The sequence below is a fragment of the Melospiza melodia genome, chromosome 11, assembly GCF_035770615.1.
Source record: "Melospiza melodia melodia isolate bMelMel2 chromosome 11, bMelMel2.pri, whole genome shotgun sequence".
NCBI classification, from domain to species: Eukaryota; Metazoa; Chordata; class Aves; order Passeriformes; family Passerellidae; genus Melospiza; species Melospiza melodia.
This window is the reverse complement of record NC_086204.1, coordinates 7,959,395-7,974,327: the sequence shown is the minus strand read 5'-3', so window position 1 is coordinate 7,974,327 and position 14,933 is coordinate 7,959,395. Positions and strand designations below refer to the sequence as shown.

At 48.7% G+C, this 14,933-nt stretch overlaps 1 protein-coding gene across 1 annotated transcript in view; it reads left to right on the top strand.

Moving 5' to 3' along the window:
• The window catches only part of C11H1orf21 (chromosome 11 C1orf21 homolog), a 101,754-nt gene extending 88,204 nt beyond the window's left edge, over window positions 1-13,550 (top strand). The window contains exons 4-6 of the mRNA XM_063165460.1: window positions 2,050-2,126; window positions 5,587-5,647; window positions 12,776-13,550. Coding sequence (XP_063021530.1) covers window positions 2,050-2,126; window positions 5,587-5,647; window positions 12,776-12,814 — 177 coding nt within the window. The 3' untranslated portion in view covers window positions 12,815-13,550. The remainder of the gene's footprint in view (window positions 1-2,049; window positions 2,127-5,586; window positions 5,648-12,775) is intronic.
• Window positions 13,551-14,933: the final 1,383 nt, after the last annotated feature.

Below are 14,933 nucleotides of genomic sequence, written 5' to 3'. Positions count from 1 at the left end.
TGAGTTTGTGCTGCCTTGATTTATCACAGCTTCCAACACAGGAGCTGTAGATCAGAGTCTTCCCTTCCCCTTCCCATCCCATGGAGTGGATCTGAGGATGAAGGCTCAGGAGGCTGGGGCTCAGCTGATTTATGGCTTTGTTCTCTTCTCCATGAGACCCATGCCTCTCTTTTTGTTCTGCTCTGACAGCCATGTGAGTCAGACATGAGCTCATGGGTTGTGTGTCTGTGTACACACACATGTGTTCATCACACACAACATGTACATGTCACACCCTCCTAGCACTGTTGAGATTGGAAGATGCTTTGAAAAAAGTGATTTTGTTTTTTGTTCTGCTGCTCTGGCGTGATATCACAGGATGCTGAGCAGGCAGTGGCTGATGGGGTGTAGCAAACACTGACACCCTTGTTAAGGCCTGGAAGAAGGGCTTGTTTCTCTCTCACTGCTATTTTCATGCAAGGCACTGTTCCCTGGTTAGGAGGATTAGAAGATATGCATTAAACAGTGTTAAATATGCTGAGGCAGTTGATGTTTACAGCCCTTGTAGAATTATTCCTTAAAATATTAACTGCTAGACAGCCTCCTTTTTTTTTTAATTTGGTGATTTAGTAGCCCTTTCCAAAATCTTGTGTGATTCAGACGTTCAAAGACTAAATAAGGCTAAATAAAACCACCAAAATTACCCACAAAAACACTGATTCTTGGGTTTATGTTTCTTAAATTGCCATGGGTGTGATGTGCCTAAGGAATTCAGAGGGATTTGTGGAAAGGGTGAGCTCTGAGATTTGACTCAGACCTCTCCCATCTTCAGCAGCAGCTTTCCCTAACACATGGCACTGGGGAGATCTGAAGGAGGCTGTATCCCTGTGAAGGATTTTGGAGATAAGAGATAGATGTTTGCACTAATTTTGGGTTACAGAAGCTCATGATGTGATGATGAGGTCTTACCAAGCAGTGCTGCCTCTCAACTCTCCCCTCCCAGGCCTTTTTAAAGATGTTTTTAATGGTTCTGGTCCTCTGCAAAGGACAGGGTTGTGTTCTTGTCTGTAAACACAGACTGGTTTGGAACCTTAAACCCATCCAGTGCCACCCCTGCCATGGGCAGGGACACCTTCCACTGTCCCAGGTTGCTCCAAGCCCCATCCAGCCTGGCCTTGGACACTGCCAGGGATCCAGGGGCAGCCACAGCTTCTCTGGGCACCCTGTGCCAGGGCCTGCCCACCTTCACAGAGAACAGTTCCTTCCCAATATCCCATCTGACCCTGCCCTCTGGCAGTGGGAAGCCATTCCCCCTTGTCTTTTCCCTCCCTCCCTTGTCCCAGGTCCCTCTCCAGCTCTCCTGGAGCCCATTTAGGCACTGGCAGGGGCTCTGAGGTCTCCCTGGAGCCTTCTCCTCTCCAGGTGAGCACCCCCAGCTCTCCCAGCCTGGCTCCAGAGCAGAGGGGCTCCAGACCTTGACACATCTCTGTGGCCTTCCCTGGACTCTCTCCAGCATCCCCACATCCTTATTTTTGGGATCTCCAGAGCTGATTTGCTTCCTTGGGCCCCTTGTGCCCAGTTTCGTGGCTGAGCAGTGGCTGCTCTTTCCCAGCACATCTGACCTGTGCTTCCTCCTGCAGACATTCCTTGCTGCTGATGTTTCTCACTCTGCTCTGAGCCAGCCTGGGGTGCTGGCTGACTCCGGGACTGCGTTCCCAGTGCTCTGCCTTGCTCTGGGGAAGCTGGAGCCTGCTGTTGCTATTGATTTATATGAGCACCCTCCCATTTTCCAGGGCCCGCTGGAGAGTTACCGGCCAGCCTGGAGTTTGATCCCTGGATTTCATCAGTGACCCAGAGGCAATTCCACATGCCACTGAGCCCAGGATGTTTAAAAATTGCCCACCTGGGGTCATTTCATCTCTTGTGTTACCTTTAATTTCATTTTTGCTGAGCTTTTCTCATTCAGCTGAGCCTGGACCCAGCCAGGTGTGACACCCTGATGACAAATGCCTGTCACCTTTGTGTGCTTCATAAATACTGATGCTGTTGTGTGCTCTTTGTGTGTTTCAGGAAAAAAGTGCCAGTTCAAATTCAAGACTTAAATCTAATAAAGAGATCCCAGGATTAGTACATCAACCCAGAGCAAAGTAAGTTCAATTTCTGTTGTTTAAATCAAAATAAACACAAGCAGTGTCTGTGAGGTTCACAATTACTGCCTAGGCAAAGACCAGATGACCCAGCAGCCCTAAAGTCATGCTGAGTACTAGAGGTAAGATCACCTGTGTCCCAAGGATGGGAAGCATCCTCTCCTTTGCACAGCAAAGATGCAGGACTTGAAAAAAGGTGAGATGCATCCTGTTGTGCCCAAGAGAAGACCCTGTGTTATTTCTCAGCTTTCCATATAACTTACACAGGAAAAACTTCTCTATATCCACTAATGTTCCTAAATACAGCTGGGTCAGTCCCAGGGAGGTTTTTACTAGCTCCTGGTTTAGATTAGCAGCTGATTCTGCTTGGGACTGGGAATGGTCAGGTTGTTAAAATGAACTTGTTCTGTAGCTGCTTGGTTGGCAGTTCCATGCCCATGCTCTGCCTGGGATCAGTCAGTGTTACATGAAATATTTGCCTTCTGTGGCAGAGCTGATTATTGATAGTAGTAACTCATTTCTTTGCTAACTCAGTGTTACATTTTAATCACTAATTGGCTGAGGAATAAGTGGTTACACAGAGCCACATATCAGGTGCATGAAGAACAAGTGATAAAGATTTGTGATTTGGGTTTTGGACAGCAGTGGAAATGCTGTTCCTTGTGCCCTGGGTTTTGAACACCACTGGAAATGCTGTTCCTTGTGCCCTGTCCTCAGGGCACTTACTAACCTAAACTTGCTGCCTCTCAAGTGCCTTGAACACGATTTCAAGTCTGGAAACTTCAGTTATTTCCTAATCAGCTGACAATGTAATTCAGCCCCTTTTGAAAGGGAAAAGCCAAGTGCTTTGGATGTGATTGCAAAGAAATTCATGGTAGGGAGGTGGAGGTAGAAGCACTCTTCAGCAAAGCTGTGCTTCATTATTGTGGCCCAGTCCTTCCCAGCAGGGTCAGAGATGTATTCAAGATGCTCTAACATGAGGTTAATTACTCTGGGATAGAAAAAGGCTGTTCTTTCATTGGGTCATCTTTTGGTACATCCACGGCAGAGGAATTGCATGGGGCCATGGCTTCCATTCCTTCATAAAACTCTAATTTGAAAAGTCCCTGCAGAAATCAGAACTGACCAAAAGCCTGGTTTTTACGTTGCATTGAGAGAGAGAAATATTTCTATCACAGACCTGCAAAAATAAGGAAACTCCCAGAGAGGTGCAGAGTGTAACATAAGGTTGTTGGGTAGAACCTCCAGTGTTTGCCCAAGGCTCTGCTGTTTGCCCAACCTACCACTGCATTTCTGTTTAGTAATAAAGTGGCCACATGTGTTTGAGTTGCTAATTGCCAAGTCAGCAAACAGCTGTTCTGATGTACAGTTTTTATTTTAAGGTTTATCATCTAAAAGCCATAACAATTCTGACTTCAGGGTGGGGTGGCATTGGGTGGAAAAGATCCACTCAGCTGGAAGACAGAAATTAATAGATAGATCATTAGATGGATCTTACAGTACTGTTCTGGTACAATGTGTGTTACTTCTAAACAAAACATGGACTAAGTGCCAAATTATAAATTCCTTTACAATATTTTGATGTCAGCTGAAGAGTAAGATTGTGAGGGCTCTTCCCCCTGCAGGAGGATTTAGATTTTTCCATCCAGAGCCCTGGACTCTAAAACCAGGGGATATAGGGAGCCAGCAGTAGCTTTATGGGGGTCTTTGGCAGAGGGAGAAGAGTTGGTCCTTCCTCTTCACACCCAGTCCTGGTACCTGCCACACCTTCAGGGCTTCCCCTGCACTCTGCTCTGACCTCACAGACACTTGTTCTCTCTTTTCATCACCAAACTCACTCCCTGACACCTTGAATGATCAAACACAGCCACCAAGTACCCTGGGACAGGTTCATAACCCAGGGACTGACAGCAGCCTGAAGCATCAAATGGAAGTGATTATTTCAGACCACTTTTACCCTGCCAGATCACAAACTCTCAGAATGGTTTGGGTTGGCACGTGGAAAATCAGCTAACCCAACCTCCATGACATGGGCAGGGACATCTTCCACTGGAGCTGATCTGTAGGATTATCCTGTGGGAATTTTCAGGGATATGACTGAAAATACATACACAATACTCCTTTTTTTCCCCTGCCTTCTTTTACTTCTCTTATGAATTATGGCTGGGGTGAGTCACTACAGTATTATCTCATTTTATTAGAAACTGGATTTATGATGTTGTAAAGGCAAGACTATTTTTCAAGCACTTGCCTTCTCAGAAAGCACTGCACTGCCGTAAAATCCCTCTGCAAGGCACCTGAATGTGCAGGTGATGGGGTCAGCTGTCCCAAAAAGAGCATCTCTTCCCCATCTGAGGAGGAGGTGGGAACCTGAGGAACAGGCAGACAGCTGGGGACAGGAACTCCCTCAACCACTGAAAGGTGAATTGTTCCTGCTCCTGAATCACCAGCTTTAGGTTTTAATGCCATTTCTGAGCCCTCCTGGTGTGAACTGAGCTCCATTTATGTCCCACATAAGCAGATCTTTGTATATGTTCAGCCCATAGCAGGGAGGGCTCAATGCTGAGCTTTGTGGGGAAGTGCAGCCCCGTTGTTGGGCACTCAGGGAGAGCATTAACTCATTACAGCTGAAAGGATCCCTCTGAGGAAGAGGGGATGGGTGGGAATTCAGCAAGCCAAGCCAGCTTTGTGTGCTGGGGAACGGCTCCAAGAGCTGTGTGTCCTTCTGACCATTTGGCATCATTGTCCCCGCTGGCTCCGGTCCCCATCCTCCCCTCTCTGCATCTTTTTGTGCTGCACATGGAGTCCCTGGCACATTTCCCTGGGGGCCCAGTGCTCCTCCCTGCTGCTGCTCCAGAGGATGCTCCAGCCTCACCTTCCTGCAGGAGGGAGGCTCTCACCATCCCCTAGCACAGATAAACACTCCAAAAACCCATAAACACCTGCCCCATAGATAAACACCTGTCACCCTTTCTGTGTCTCCTCATCCTGTCTGGGTTTTTAGCTTGCAGGTTCCCCATGGGGAAGGACCTGTGGTCCTGTGTGACCATCAGCATTTTATAGACAATGAAAAAAGAGTTTTCCAGCCCTCTTTACTAATGCAGAATCATGTCACTGAGCCTCTTGGTGCTGAAGAATTGGTCTGGAGCCCCAGGAGGGGCTGAGGGAGCTGGGAAATGGGCTCAGCGTGGAGAAAAAGAGGCTCAGAGGGGACCTTGTGGCTCTGCACAGCTCCTGACAGGAGGGGACAGCAGTTGTCAGTCTTTTCTCCCCCATTACAAGTGGCAGGACAAGAGGACAGAGTCTTGAACGTCATGTTGTGGGTGTCTCATTCTGTGGTGGTGAGGTTGGCAGTCCTGGAAAACCTCCTGTCCTGTGGGAGGGGGGTCTCTCACTCTTCTATAATGTTCTATAATGGGATAAATGCTGTTGGTATTGATACTGTTTCTTTGCCTTCCAGCATGCACATCTCTGAAAGCCAACAAGAATTCTTCAGAATGCTTGATGAAAAAATTGAAAAGGTAAGGCACAGGAATGTGAGCATCCAGTGTCCCTCAGGATGCATGGGGAGGACGGTGCCCTGCCTGCTGCAGCTCTCTGTGTCCTCCATGGTTTGGAGGGGTCTGGCCCAAGATTTCCCTTCCAGCTCCTTGGTTAGATAGCTCAAGTGCAAAGAAAACCAGGAGGGTGAAGAGTTTGCAGGGGGTTCTGAGAGAATCCTTTGTTTTGGGGGAATGTCACCAGTCTGGGATTCATGGCAGGGTAACTCAGATGTTCAGGATATACATGCTGGGTAAAAGTGGGGTTTTACATCATTGCTGGTTTGATGTTTCATCACAACTGGAGTGTTAATGCTGTAGTGGCTGGAATAGCCCAGGAATTCTTGCTGAATCTCCTCGAAACAGCCACTGGCTCCAAGGGATGGTGTGGCTGTGAGTGTTCCCCAGGGCTGTGCCAGTGAAATAATGGTGCTGGAGATGTTTGGAAGAAGAGAATGAATAATTCTTTGCATATCTCAGCTGTCCTGAGAGCAGCTTTTGTGTTTCAGAAAGCTTTTAAATGACACGTTTGGCTCCTTTGTGAGACAGCAGTGCAGGAGCTGGAGCACAGCTCATCCTGGGAGTATGAGGGAGGGAGATGGGGGAGCTGATGTTCACACACCAATTTACTCTTCACACTGCCTGTTTGGGAGTTGTGCATCTTGTTTAAATACTTTATATTAAATATTTGCTTCCTCAGTAGCAGTACACTGAGGAACTAATTTGTTCTGAGTACAGTACACTGAGTACTAATTTGTACTCCCAGTTTCAGACTGGATATTTCAGACTGGATTCCTTTATGGAAAGGGAAGTCAAACACTGGGACAGGCTTCCCAGGGAGCTGCTGGATGCCCCAGGCCTGTCAGTGTTTGAGACATTTGGGCAATGCCCTTAACAGCACCCTGTAATTTCTGGTCAGCCCTGAAGTGCTCAGGCAGTTGATGATTGTAGGTCCCCTCCAAATGAAATACTTCTAGTCTAGTCTAGTCTGCTCTTCTGCTCTTTTCTGTTCTGTTCTATTAAGTTGTCATGTTGGGTTGTGGAGTAGAAGGAAATTTTTGCTTGCTGGCTCTGAACTTGTGCCTTTTTTGCCAGCACTCCTGGTCCCAGGACTCAGAGTGCTCCAGTGGGTGCATCTTGTATTTGTCCCAAGAAACACATTTGTTACTTTCCTCTCAAAGAATAAAAATTATAAAAACAAAAGAAGACATAAAAGGGGAAGAGTAAAAGTGAGGAGTTCATAGATTCCTGAGAAGAATATTTCTGTACCCAGTGTTTCACAGGGGTGAGATTTTATGTAACCTAATGCATTTAAAATGAGAATTTCTACATATCCATAATACAGCTATATCTCCTTTGAATAAATGCATCACCCTATGAATATTCAGGTTGCTTTTCCTGGACATCATCACCTTCCAGAAGGTTAAGCACAGAATCTCCAGTAAAATGGATTTTCCAAAGATGTGTCTTATCTGCAGACCAGACAATGCCATCAGGCTGTACCTAATTATGAATTTTGGTTAATTTTTGTTCCTGAGGTCAGGGCACTAACACCCTCGTTCCCCAGCTGCCACACTGGGGTGCAGCTGACCCTGTCCCCTGTGCTTGGAGCTGTTTGGATCCCCTTTGAGCTGTTCCCAGGTTATCTCCAGGGCTAATTTATCTTGGGGATAATTTATCCTGGGGATCAGGAGATTGTCTGTTCAGAGGAAATCCACAGTTTATCTGTCAAAGAGACCAAGTGCTGACAGCTGATGGGATTGGCAGGAGTTAATGTGCAGCTGAATGTGGGATTTGTGTTCCCTGGGGACCTCCTGTGCCTGAGGAAATAATCATCATTGGAGAACTTTTGGGGTTTTTAATTCATCTTTGCTCAGAACGCATTTTTTTTCTAAGTGTTGTCACAAATGCCAAAAAAGATTGGAAAATATGAGGGGCTTTGTCTGATCCTTAAATAGCATTTTCATTGCCTTCTGCAGGGAGATGGAGGGCAGCAGCAGACACTGAGCAGGATTCTATCAGCTGGAAAGCTCTGTGGAGGTGTGGGGGGTGTTGCCTGTGCCTGGTGAGGTCCCAACCCTTGTGGTGTTCCTGTGGGTACCAGGGCTGTTGGATGTGTGATGGAGACTCCAGTCAGGAGCAAAAAAACACCCCCAGCTCCACTGAGATCCCCCCAGGGTCACCAAATGCAAGAACCCAGCAGCAGCTCTGAAGTGTGAGCACTGGGCAGGAGGGGGCTTGGAGCTGGCACAGCCATTGTGTGGAATAAAACTCTGCAGCCAGGGTGGGAAATAGAAAGAACACAGGCTGGTGTTGCACACAGGAAGTGTTTGTGAGTCCTGGAGATCAAAAGAAACCTTATTGAAACAGTCTGGAGAGCTTCTGCCCCCAGCAGTGCATTCCTGGCTGCCCCTGCAAAGCTGCACTGCCTCCTGCAAATGTCACCTGAAGGTAAAGAACAGAATGTCATGAAGCACAGAGCTTCTGTCTACCAAAATTCAGTGTCAAAACACTGTGAGGCGTTCAGAGGGGGACATCTGCTCTGTCTCTGAGTGAGTCTGTCCCTGCTTCAGGGGCTGGGCCGGAGCTGGCACGTACAGAGCTGCCTGTGGTGGTGGTAATGCCATTCAGAGGGATTGCTGGAAGGAAGGAGGAAATTCTGGGATGAGGGCTGGGGTAGGACTGGCTGGGAATGTGGAAGTCAGGCTCCAATGTAGGCTTGGATATTGGTTCTGCTGGAGTCAGCCCAGTCCTTTCAGAAACAGGAGGATTTGAGGTAAAAATACTCCCAAGCCAGAGTTAGAGGTTAGAGGGAAGCAGCTGGAGAGGGCTGAGCAGAGGACAGCACAAGAAGCTGTAGTTAGTGTGTAGTTAGAATATCCTGAGCTGGCAGAGACCCACAGGGACCATGGAGTCCAGCTCACAGGAGAACCCCAAGAATCCCACCATGTTCCTAAAAACCTTGTCCAGACACTTTCTGACCTGTGGCAGAGCATGGAGAGGAGAGCAGAGGGAACACCAAGGAGCTGTGTGCAGCACAAGGCCCTGAGAGGTGGCAGGGCAGGCTCAGAAATGTTCCCAACATCTGGCAGCAGCTGCAGAGAGTCCTCCTGGGGCTTCCCACTCACTGGGGTTATTGGGAACAGTCACAGGCTTTGCTTTGGGAGACAAAAAGCACCTGTGATCCAGAGTTCAGGGGGAGATGGAACAGAGACAGGCAGTGGGAAGGAGGCAGCTCATCTACTGTCAGCATTATCATCATTTATTGAAAATTAGCCTGAAATCACAGAAATATATTCCAGTGGAGGATGAGCAACAGGTAATAGCAGCAATTAAGCTCGAGGAGAGCATTCCCTGGAGTAAATTAGAAAGATGTGGGTCAGGAGTACAAGTGATTTGCTTGACCTGAGAGTGAAGGCAGAAATACACAGAAATGTGGCTTTGGAGAGCAGAGGAGGCACAGAGTGACTGAACAGCCCTCATAAAGGGAACTCTGCTGGATAAATCTGAGATCTGCTGTGCCCAGCAGAGCAGAAATGGGCTCCACTGGCTGCAGCCAGGACTGGGACAATCACTGCACTCCTGTGGTGGGTTAAATCTGGTGTTGAACTATCAGCTCTGATTCAGAAGATAGAAACATGTCCTGGCATCAGGCCATTTGTGTTGGTATTCAGCCAAGTGAATGAATGACCTGAGTTCTCTCCTGGGTCAGCTTGTTCTTGAGCACCAGCACTTGTGTTGGGGTGGATGTGCAGGGATTTCTGCACCAATGCACTCACCTGGAGCTGGTGGGAGAGCACCCATCCCGTGGGAAGGATGGCTGGCAGCAGCTCCTGCGGCCCTGGTCAGTGATGGCATAGGGAGGGGGCACAAGGCAGCTCCCTGTGTGGGATGGAGGGAAGGGAGTGCCCTTGGGAGAGGGCTGCCAGCCCCACGTAGTACCCAGGGCACGGTGATTAGGCTGAAACTCATTAGCAAAGTGGATTGCTCTTAATGACTCCATTGATTTTTCCCAACAAAATGAGAAAGGGACAGAAATGAGTACGCTGTGATTTAGTGCCGCCTCCCGGCATTTTCCTGCCATCCTTTCTGGGAGCTGTAAACAAAACCAGCCTGGGGAAAAGGGTTCCCAGAGTGGGCCCTCAAAGGGGGCACTGTGTCCCCAGCCCCTCAGCCCACAGGAGACAGGGCTGATGCTGGCCCTCTCCAGCTCTGCCTCCTCTGCCTCCCCTTCCTTCTCTCCCTCCCCTGCATCCCCTCCATCCTCACCCTCCTGTCCCTCCCTGCCTGCCCCCTCCTCAGGCACAAGGGGCCATTGAGCCATGTTGTTTATTGGCCTGTCACCCACACAATGGGGAAAAGGCCTTTTTCCTGCGAGTTTTTTCTTCCTCTTTTTTATTCCCTTAAAGGATACCATGAGCATCCCCTGGAGGGGCATCAGGAGGGGGGCACTTTGGAGGTGCAGCAAGGGGAGAGAGGGGGATGAGCCCCTCTGGTTTGGGAGCAGGCAGCAGGAAAAGAACATCAGGCTGCTCTTTAATTTAGCTTAAATTCACTCACTCATTTAGAAACACTCCTGGTGTTCTGTGGACATCCACAGAAGCTGACAGTTGTATTTTGAAACTGCAGAGGTGGGAGATGGGATTACTCAGGGATTAGCTGGACTTGGAGGCACATAGTACAGTTCTCATCTTCCCCAACATAGTTCATTTACACTTTCAATCATTAAAACTTCCCAGAAACCACAGAATTGGAAGGGACCCACAAGAATCATTGAGGCCAACTTTGAAGTGAATGGCCCATGCAGATTGACCCCACAACTTGCTTGGTCCATGGGTGGCCCATACATTCCTTTAGTAGCCACCTGCTCCGTGCCTCTGGCCCCTCTGGATGCAGGAGCCTGCTCCCCCAGGCAGAATTTGACTAACAGCCATGGAATTGTACAATCAGAGAGAGGTTTGGTTTGGAAGGGACCTTTAAAGGCCACCTGGTCCAGCCCCTGCAGCACTGGAGCAGGGTGGTTTCTGCCAGCTCTGAGCTGACCATTTCCCATCTCAGGCACTGCAGCCGCTCAGTGACCAAGGGATCATCTCCTCCAGCATCTGGGAGGCATCCTCTGAAACAACCCACAGGCCAAAAATGGACATTTTAGAGTATTTCACTGGATTGTGGCTGAAGCTGCCTTCCCTCTGCCAGCCCCTCCCAAGGAGCACTGAGGGCACAGCCCTTGTCTTGCATTCCTGGTGCAGCAGGGGAGGGCTGTGCCAACAGGGCACGTTTTATCTTCTCTGATCTCCCTGAGCAGTGCTGACCTTGTTATTACTGACAGAAATGCATTTGGGGAGTGACATTTATACCAAAGCTCTGTTGGGCACCACTGGGACTCACTGCAGTCTGGGCATCACCTGGGCTGGCCAGACCACCAGAAGGTGTGTGTGATGTGTCCCCATGCCCAGCAGGTGGATGTGATGTATCTGGAAGGACCAGCCCAGCTCCTGGTGGCCTCCAGGCCTTGCTGGGAGCTGCTGTGTCTGTGCCATGGCCAGGACTGGCTCAGCACCTTGGTTTGGAGCAGTTCTTGGTGTCCATTTGAGAACTGGTGCCCTTGGCAGCCAGGGAGCAAAGCCAGAGGCAGGAGGAGTAGGAGGGGAAAGTGCAGGATGGCTTTTCCTCTGTCAGATTTGGGTCTGCTCCAGGCTTTAATAGCAGTGATGGCCTCCAGTGGGGAGTGCTGGGCTGTGGGGCTCCCTCTTGAGTGAAGGGATGTCCTGGAGATGCTCTGAGCTCAGCCCTCAGCCATTGCTGCTGCCTTTCACAGCTCTAAAGCGTTTTGGACAAAGCCTTCATCACCACCAGCTCAGTCTCCTGGATTTATCCAAATGTGCTCCCTACCCTGGAGAAAACCGAGAGATTTGTGCTTCACTGCAAAGATTTTCAGTGCTCCTTCTTTTTGAGTCACAGCTTTTAGTTTAAAAAATGTAATTTTTCCCCTTTCTTTCTGGGTCAATGATAGCTGAGTTGGAACTTGGGCTGATGAGTCTCTTGGGGGCTATTTTACTGTACTTAGAAAACCCTTCTGCTCTCAGTGCTGGGCCACTGGGAGCTGTCAGAGCCCTGCACATTGCTGGGTCTGGGCTCCAGCAAAGCCAGCTCTGCAGTCCCACCATTGGCCCTGGGACTGCAGGGATGTTTTGGAGCCTTTGTTCCAGATGTGCAGCCCAGCTGTGTGCCCCAAATCAACAGATCACTCCTACCAAGCATCCCTCCCTTTTTTTGTGTCTTTCTGGCTCTCCTTCTCCAGGTGCTCAGGTGATGCACCCAGGAGCAACAGGGAATGGTCCAGAGGTGCACATGTTGGGTCCTGCACTTGAGGCACTTGTTTGATGCAAGGTGCCCTGTGTGGCCTGTGCTGAGCAGCTCAGCTCCAGCTGGTTTTGTGCAGGGCAGCAGGGACAGTGGCTCCTTTCCTGCTGCTCTGCAGGAGCTGGTACGGAGGGATGGGATGGGATGGGATGTGCCTGCTCCAGGCCATCCCAAAGGGAATAAACACCCAGAGAGATGCTGCTCCACACCTGTGTTTGGGATGGGATAGAAGGCATTACATGACTGGCCTGATAAGAAATCCATGTTTGGTGAAGCTTAGGCTGAATCCCCTGCAGTACAAGCTTCATTTCAATACCAATGGCATCTTTGCTCTGGGGTTAAACTTCTGCTGGGGTTATCAGATGAGGGATTCTTGTTCTCAGCAGCTGCCTTGTGCTGCTCATAGGATTATGTGCTTTGTTGCTTTTGCCTCAGAGATTATCCTTTCACAACAAATCTCAGGGCTGTGTCCATCAAGGTGGATCTTTGCATAAAGCTGGTTTGTAAATCAGTTTGTTGGAGCCCCCCTGGAATTCACTATGTGGGGGATGATGTTTATGAGATTAATAGTGACAGAAAGGGAAGTGTCTCCTCTCCTGGTTTCCTGCCAGTTCCCTGTGTCTGAGGTTTCTGCCCAGCTCTGAATTTAAACCCCCCAGGTTCAGAGCACTGCTCTCAGCCAGTGTTGCCTGGATTTATTGCTGTGTGCTTCTCCAAGTACCAACTGCCTGGCCTTTGTCCCTGCAGGGTCGTGACTACTGTTCAGAGGAGGAGGATGTCACATAGTGCCAGCTCTGCCCTCGCCCCGGAGCACCTCCAGTGTAAATAGATCCAACCCAGCCTTCTGGATACAACCTTTGGGACGTCTGCTCGAGTGAACAGCACTCCATAAACAGAAGAAGACCATTTCCACATTATATGCTCCATTCAGTTACAGTGTTTCCTAATGAACACATGAGGAATATTGCTAAGAACTCGTAAGGAACTGTTTTTGTTGCTGCTAGTTAAAACTTGTTGCAACTTCTCACTTTTTTCTGTGTCCAGATACGCAGCAAATCCTTAAAAGTTAATCCAAAAGACGTTGTTGATTTTATTGAGGCTTCTGGCCTGTTTTCTATCAGATGAGGTAGTGTTATACCAAGCTTCCATAAGTGACCATCCAAGCATCTAAGAAACACCCCCGAGCTGTGTGTCCGTCCGTGTTGGGGCCAGAGTGCTTGTTAGTGCTGGTGATTCCAAGCTTTGGAGATGGGATGTTTTTGCCATGGCAGGCCTTGTTTCTCAGCTGGGAAGAAGCTGAGAAACTATTATCCATTAAAAGCATGTTATCACTGAAATACTGGAAGTGATACAGGAGCAGGAACTTGTATTTTAAGAGGAAAAAAAGGTTTCATTTAAAAGGTATCTTAATCAAGGACTAAGCTTGCAGTATTGGCTTTGCTGAGAACGAATGGGAGTGTGATCACAATCATTTTGAATCTCTTTTTTTCTAAGAAAATAAACATTTTACTGTTTTTATGTATTCTTGTCTTTTACCATTCCTACAACACGATGTTTTAAGAGTCTGGGGACAAGGAAGACCAAGCCTCTCCTCTGCCTTGATGTGTCCCGTGGATCTGATCTCTTAAAGCAGCTCTGTGCCAACTGGGGGGGATGTGTTGTGTGTCCTGTAGAGTTTATTTTTCCATATTAAATGGAGAGGATATTACCTTCTCAAAAGCAGATGTAATATTTTTAACAAATGCTGTCATGAGTTAAAAAAAAAAAAGGAAAAAAATACAGCTTTTGTATTTATTATTTCAAAGAAGATTGTTACCTGTGCTGATATTTCTTCCAGCTTTGATGCCATGTGGGGCAGGGTTTGCCCTGCAGCCAGTGGAGAAGCTTTGCCAGTGTAGTTTGCTATCACTGTGTTGATTTCATTTGTGGGATGGGTGTGGACCAGACTGAGGGTGCATTAACAGCATCTCCTGGGGTGTGGCTGACACTGGAGTGGGGCACTCAGCCCAAATATTGGCCATTTTTCACTGGGCTTTCTGAAAATCAGATCCCTCTAAAGGATCTGAGTCCCTCAAAGCTCACCTGTGACCTCTGCAGATCTCTGAGTTACTGCTGAGTTTCCTGACTAAAGAGGTTTCCCTGAATGTGGGCTCTGAGTGGGGCTGGACAGTTCACATCAGAAGATTTCATTCCCCACCAGTACTGTACCTGGAATATCTCCAGAAGCCCCCAGCTCCCTCTGCTGCCATCCCTGCACTGGATTTACCTCTGGATTTTGGGGATGAGCAGTGGGGACAGACCTGGCAGCTGCTCCTAAGGGCTGGGTGTGAGCCCATCCAGCTGCAGCAGCTGTGAGGCTGCAAACCAGCCTGTTTGTAAAGGTTTGTGAGGCTGCAAACCAGCCTGTTTGTAAAGGTTTGTGAGGCTGCAAACCAGCCTGTTTGTAAAGGTAGAAGCGCTTTCTGAGCTCTGCAGGCTCCCCAGGCTGCCTGAGCCTGAGCCCAGTGGTTGCTGTCCCAGGATTCAGACAACCCAGGAGCTTCAGCAGGTTCCCCCACAAAAGCTCAGTGTCAGGGTCCTCTATGGTGTATTCAGCTGTTTCCTTTTAGTGGTCAAAACCCACCAGCCAGCTCTGATTTCCCTAAATCCTTGCTCACTTCAGCAGCTGCATTGGCCAGGCAGCCTCTCCCAAGTATCCTGACCTCCCTGGAGACAAAGTTTCTCTGCTTCCCTTCCATCCCATCGCTGTTCCTGGGGCTGTGGCATCTCTCAGTGCTATAGAGCTGTTGTGTTTCTTCAAGGTGATGTCTCTCTCCTCCTGGATATGATTTTTTTCCATAATTTATGCCAGCTCTTGAGCAGGTGACTACGTTTGGGAGAGCTGAGAGATTGTGCATTTCAATTA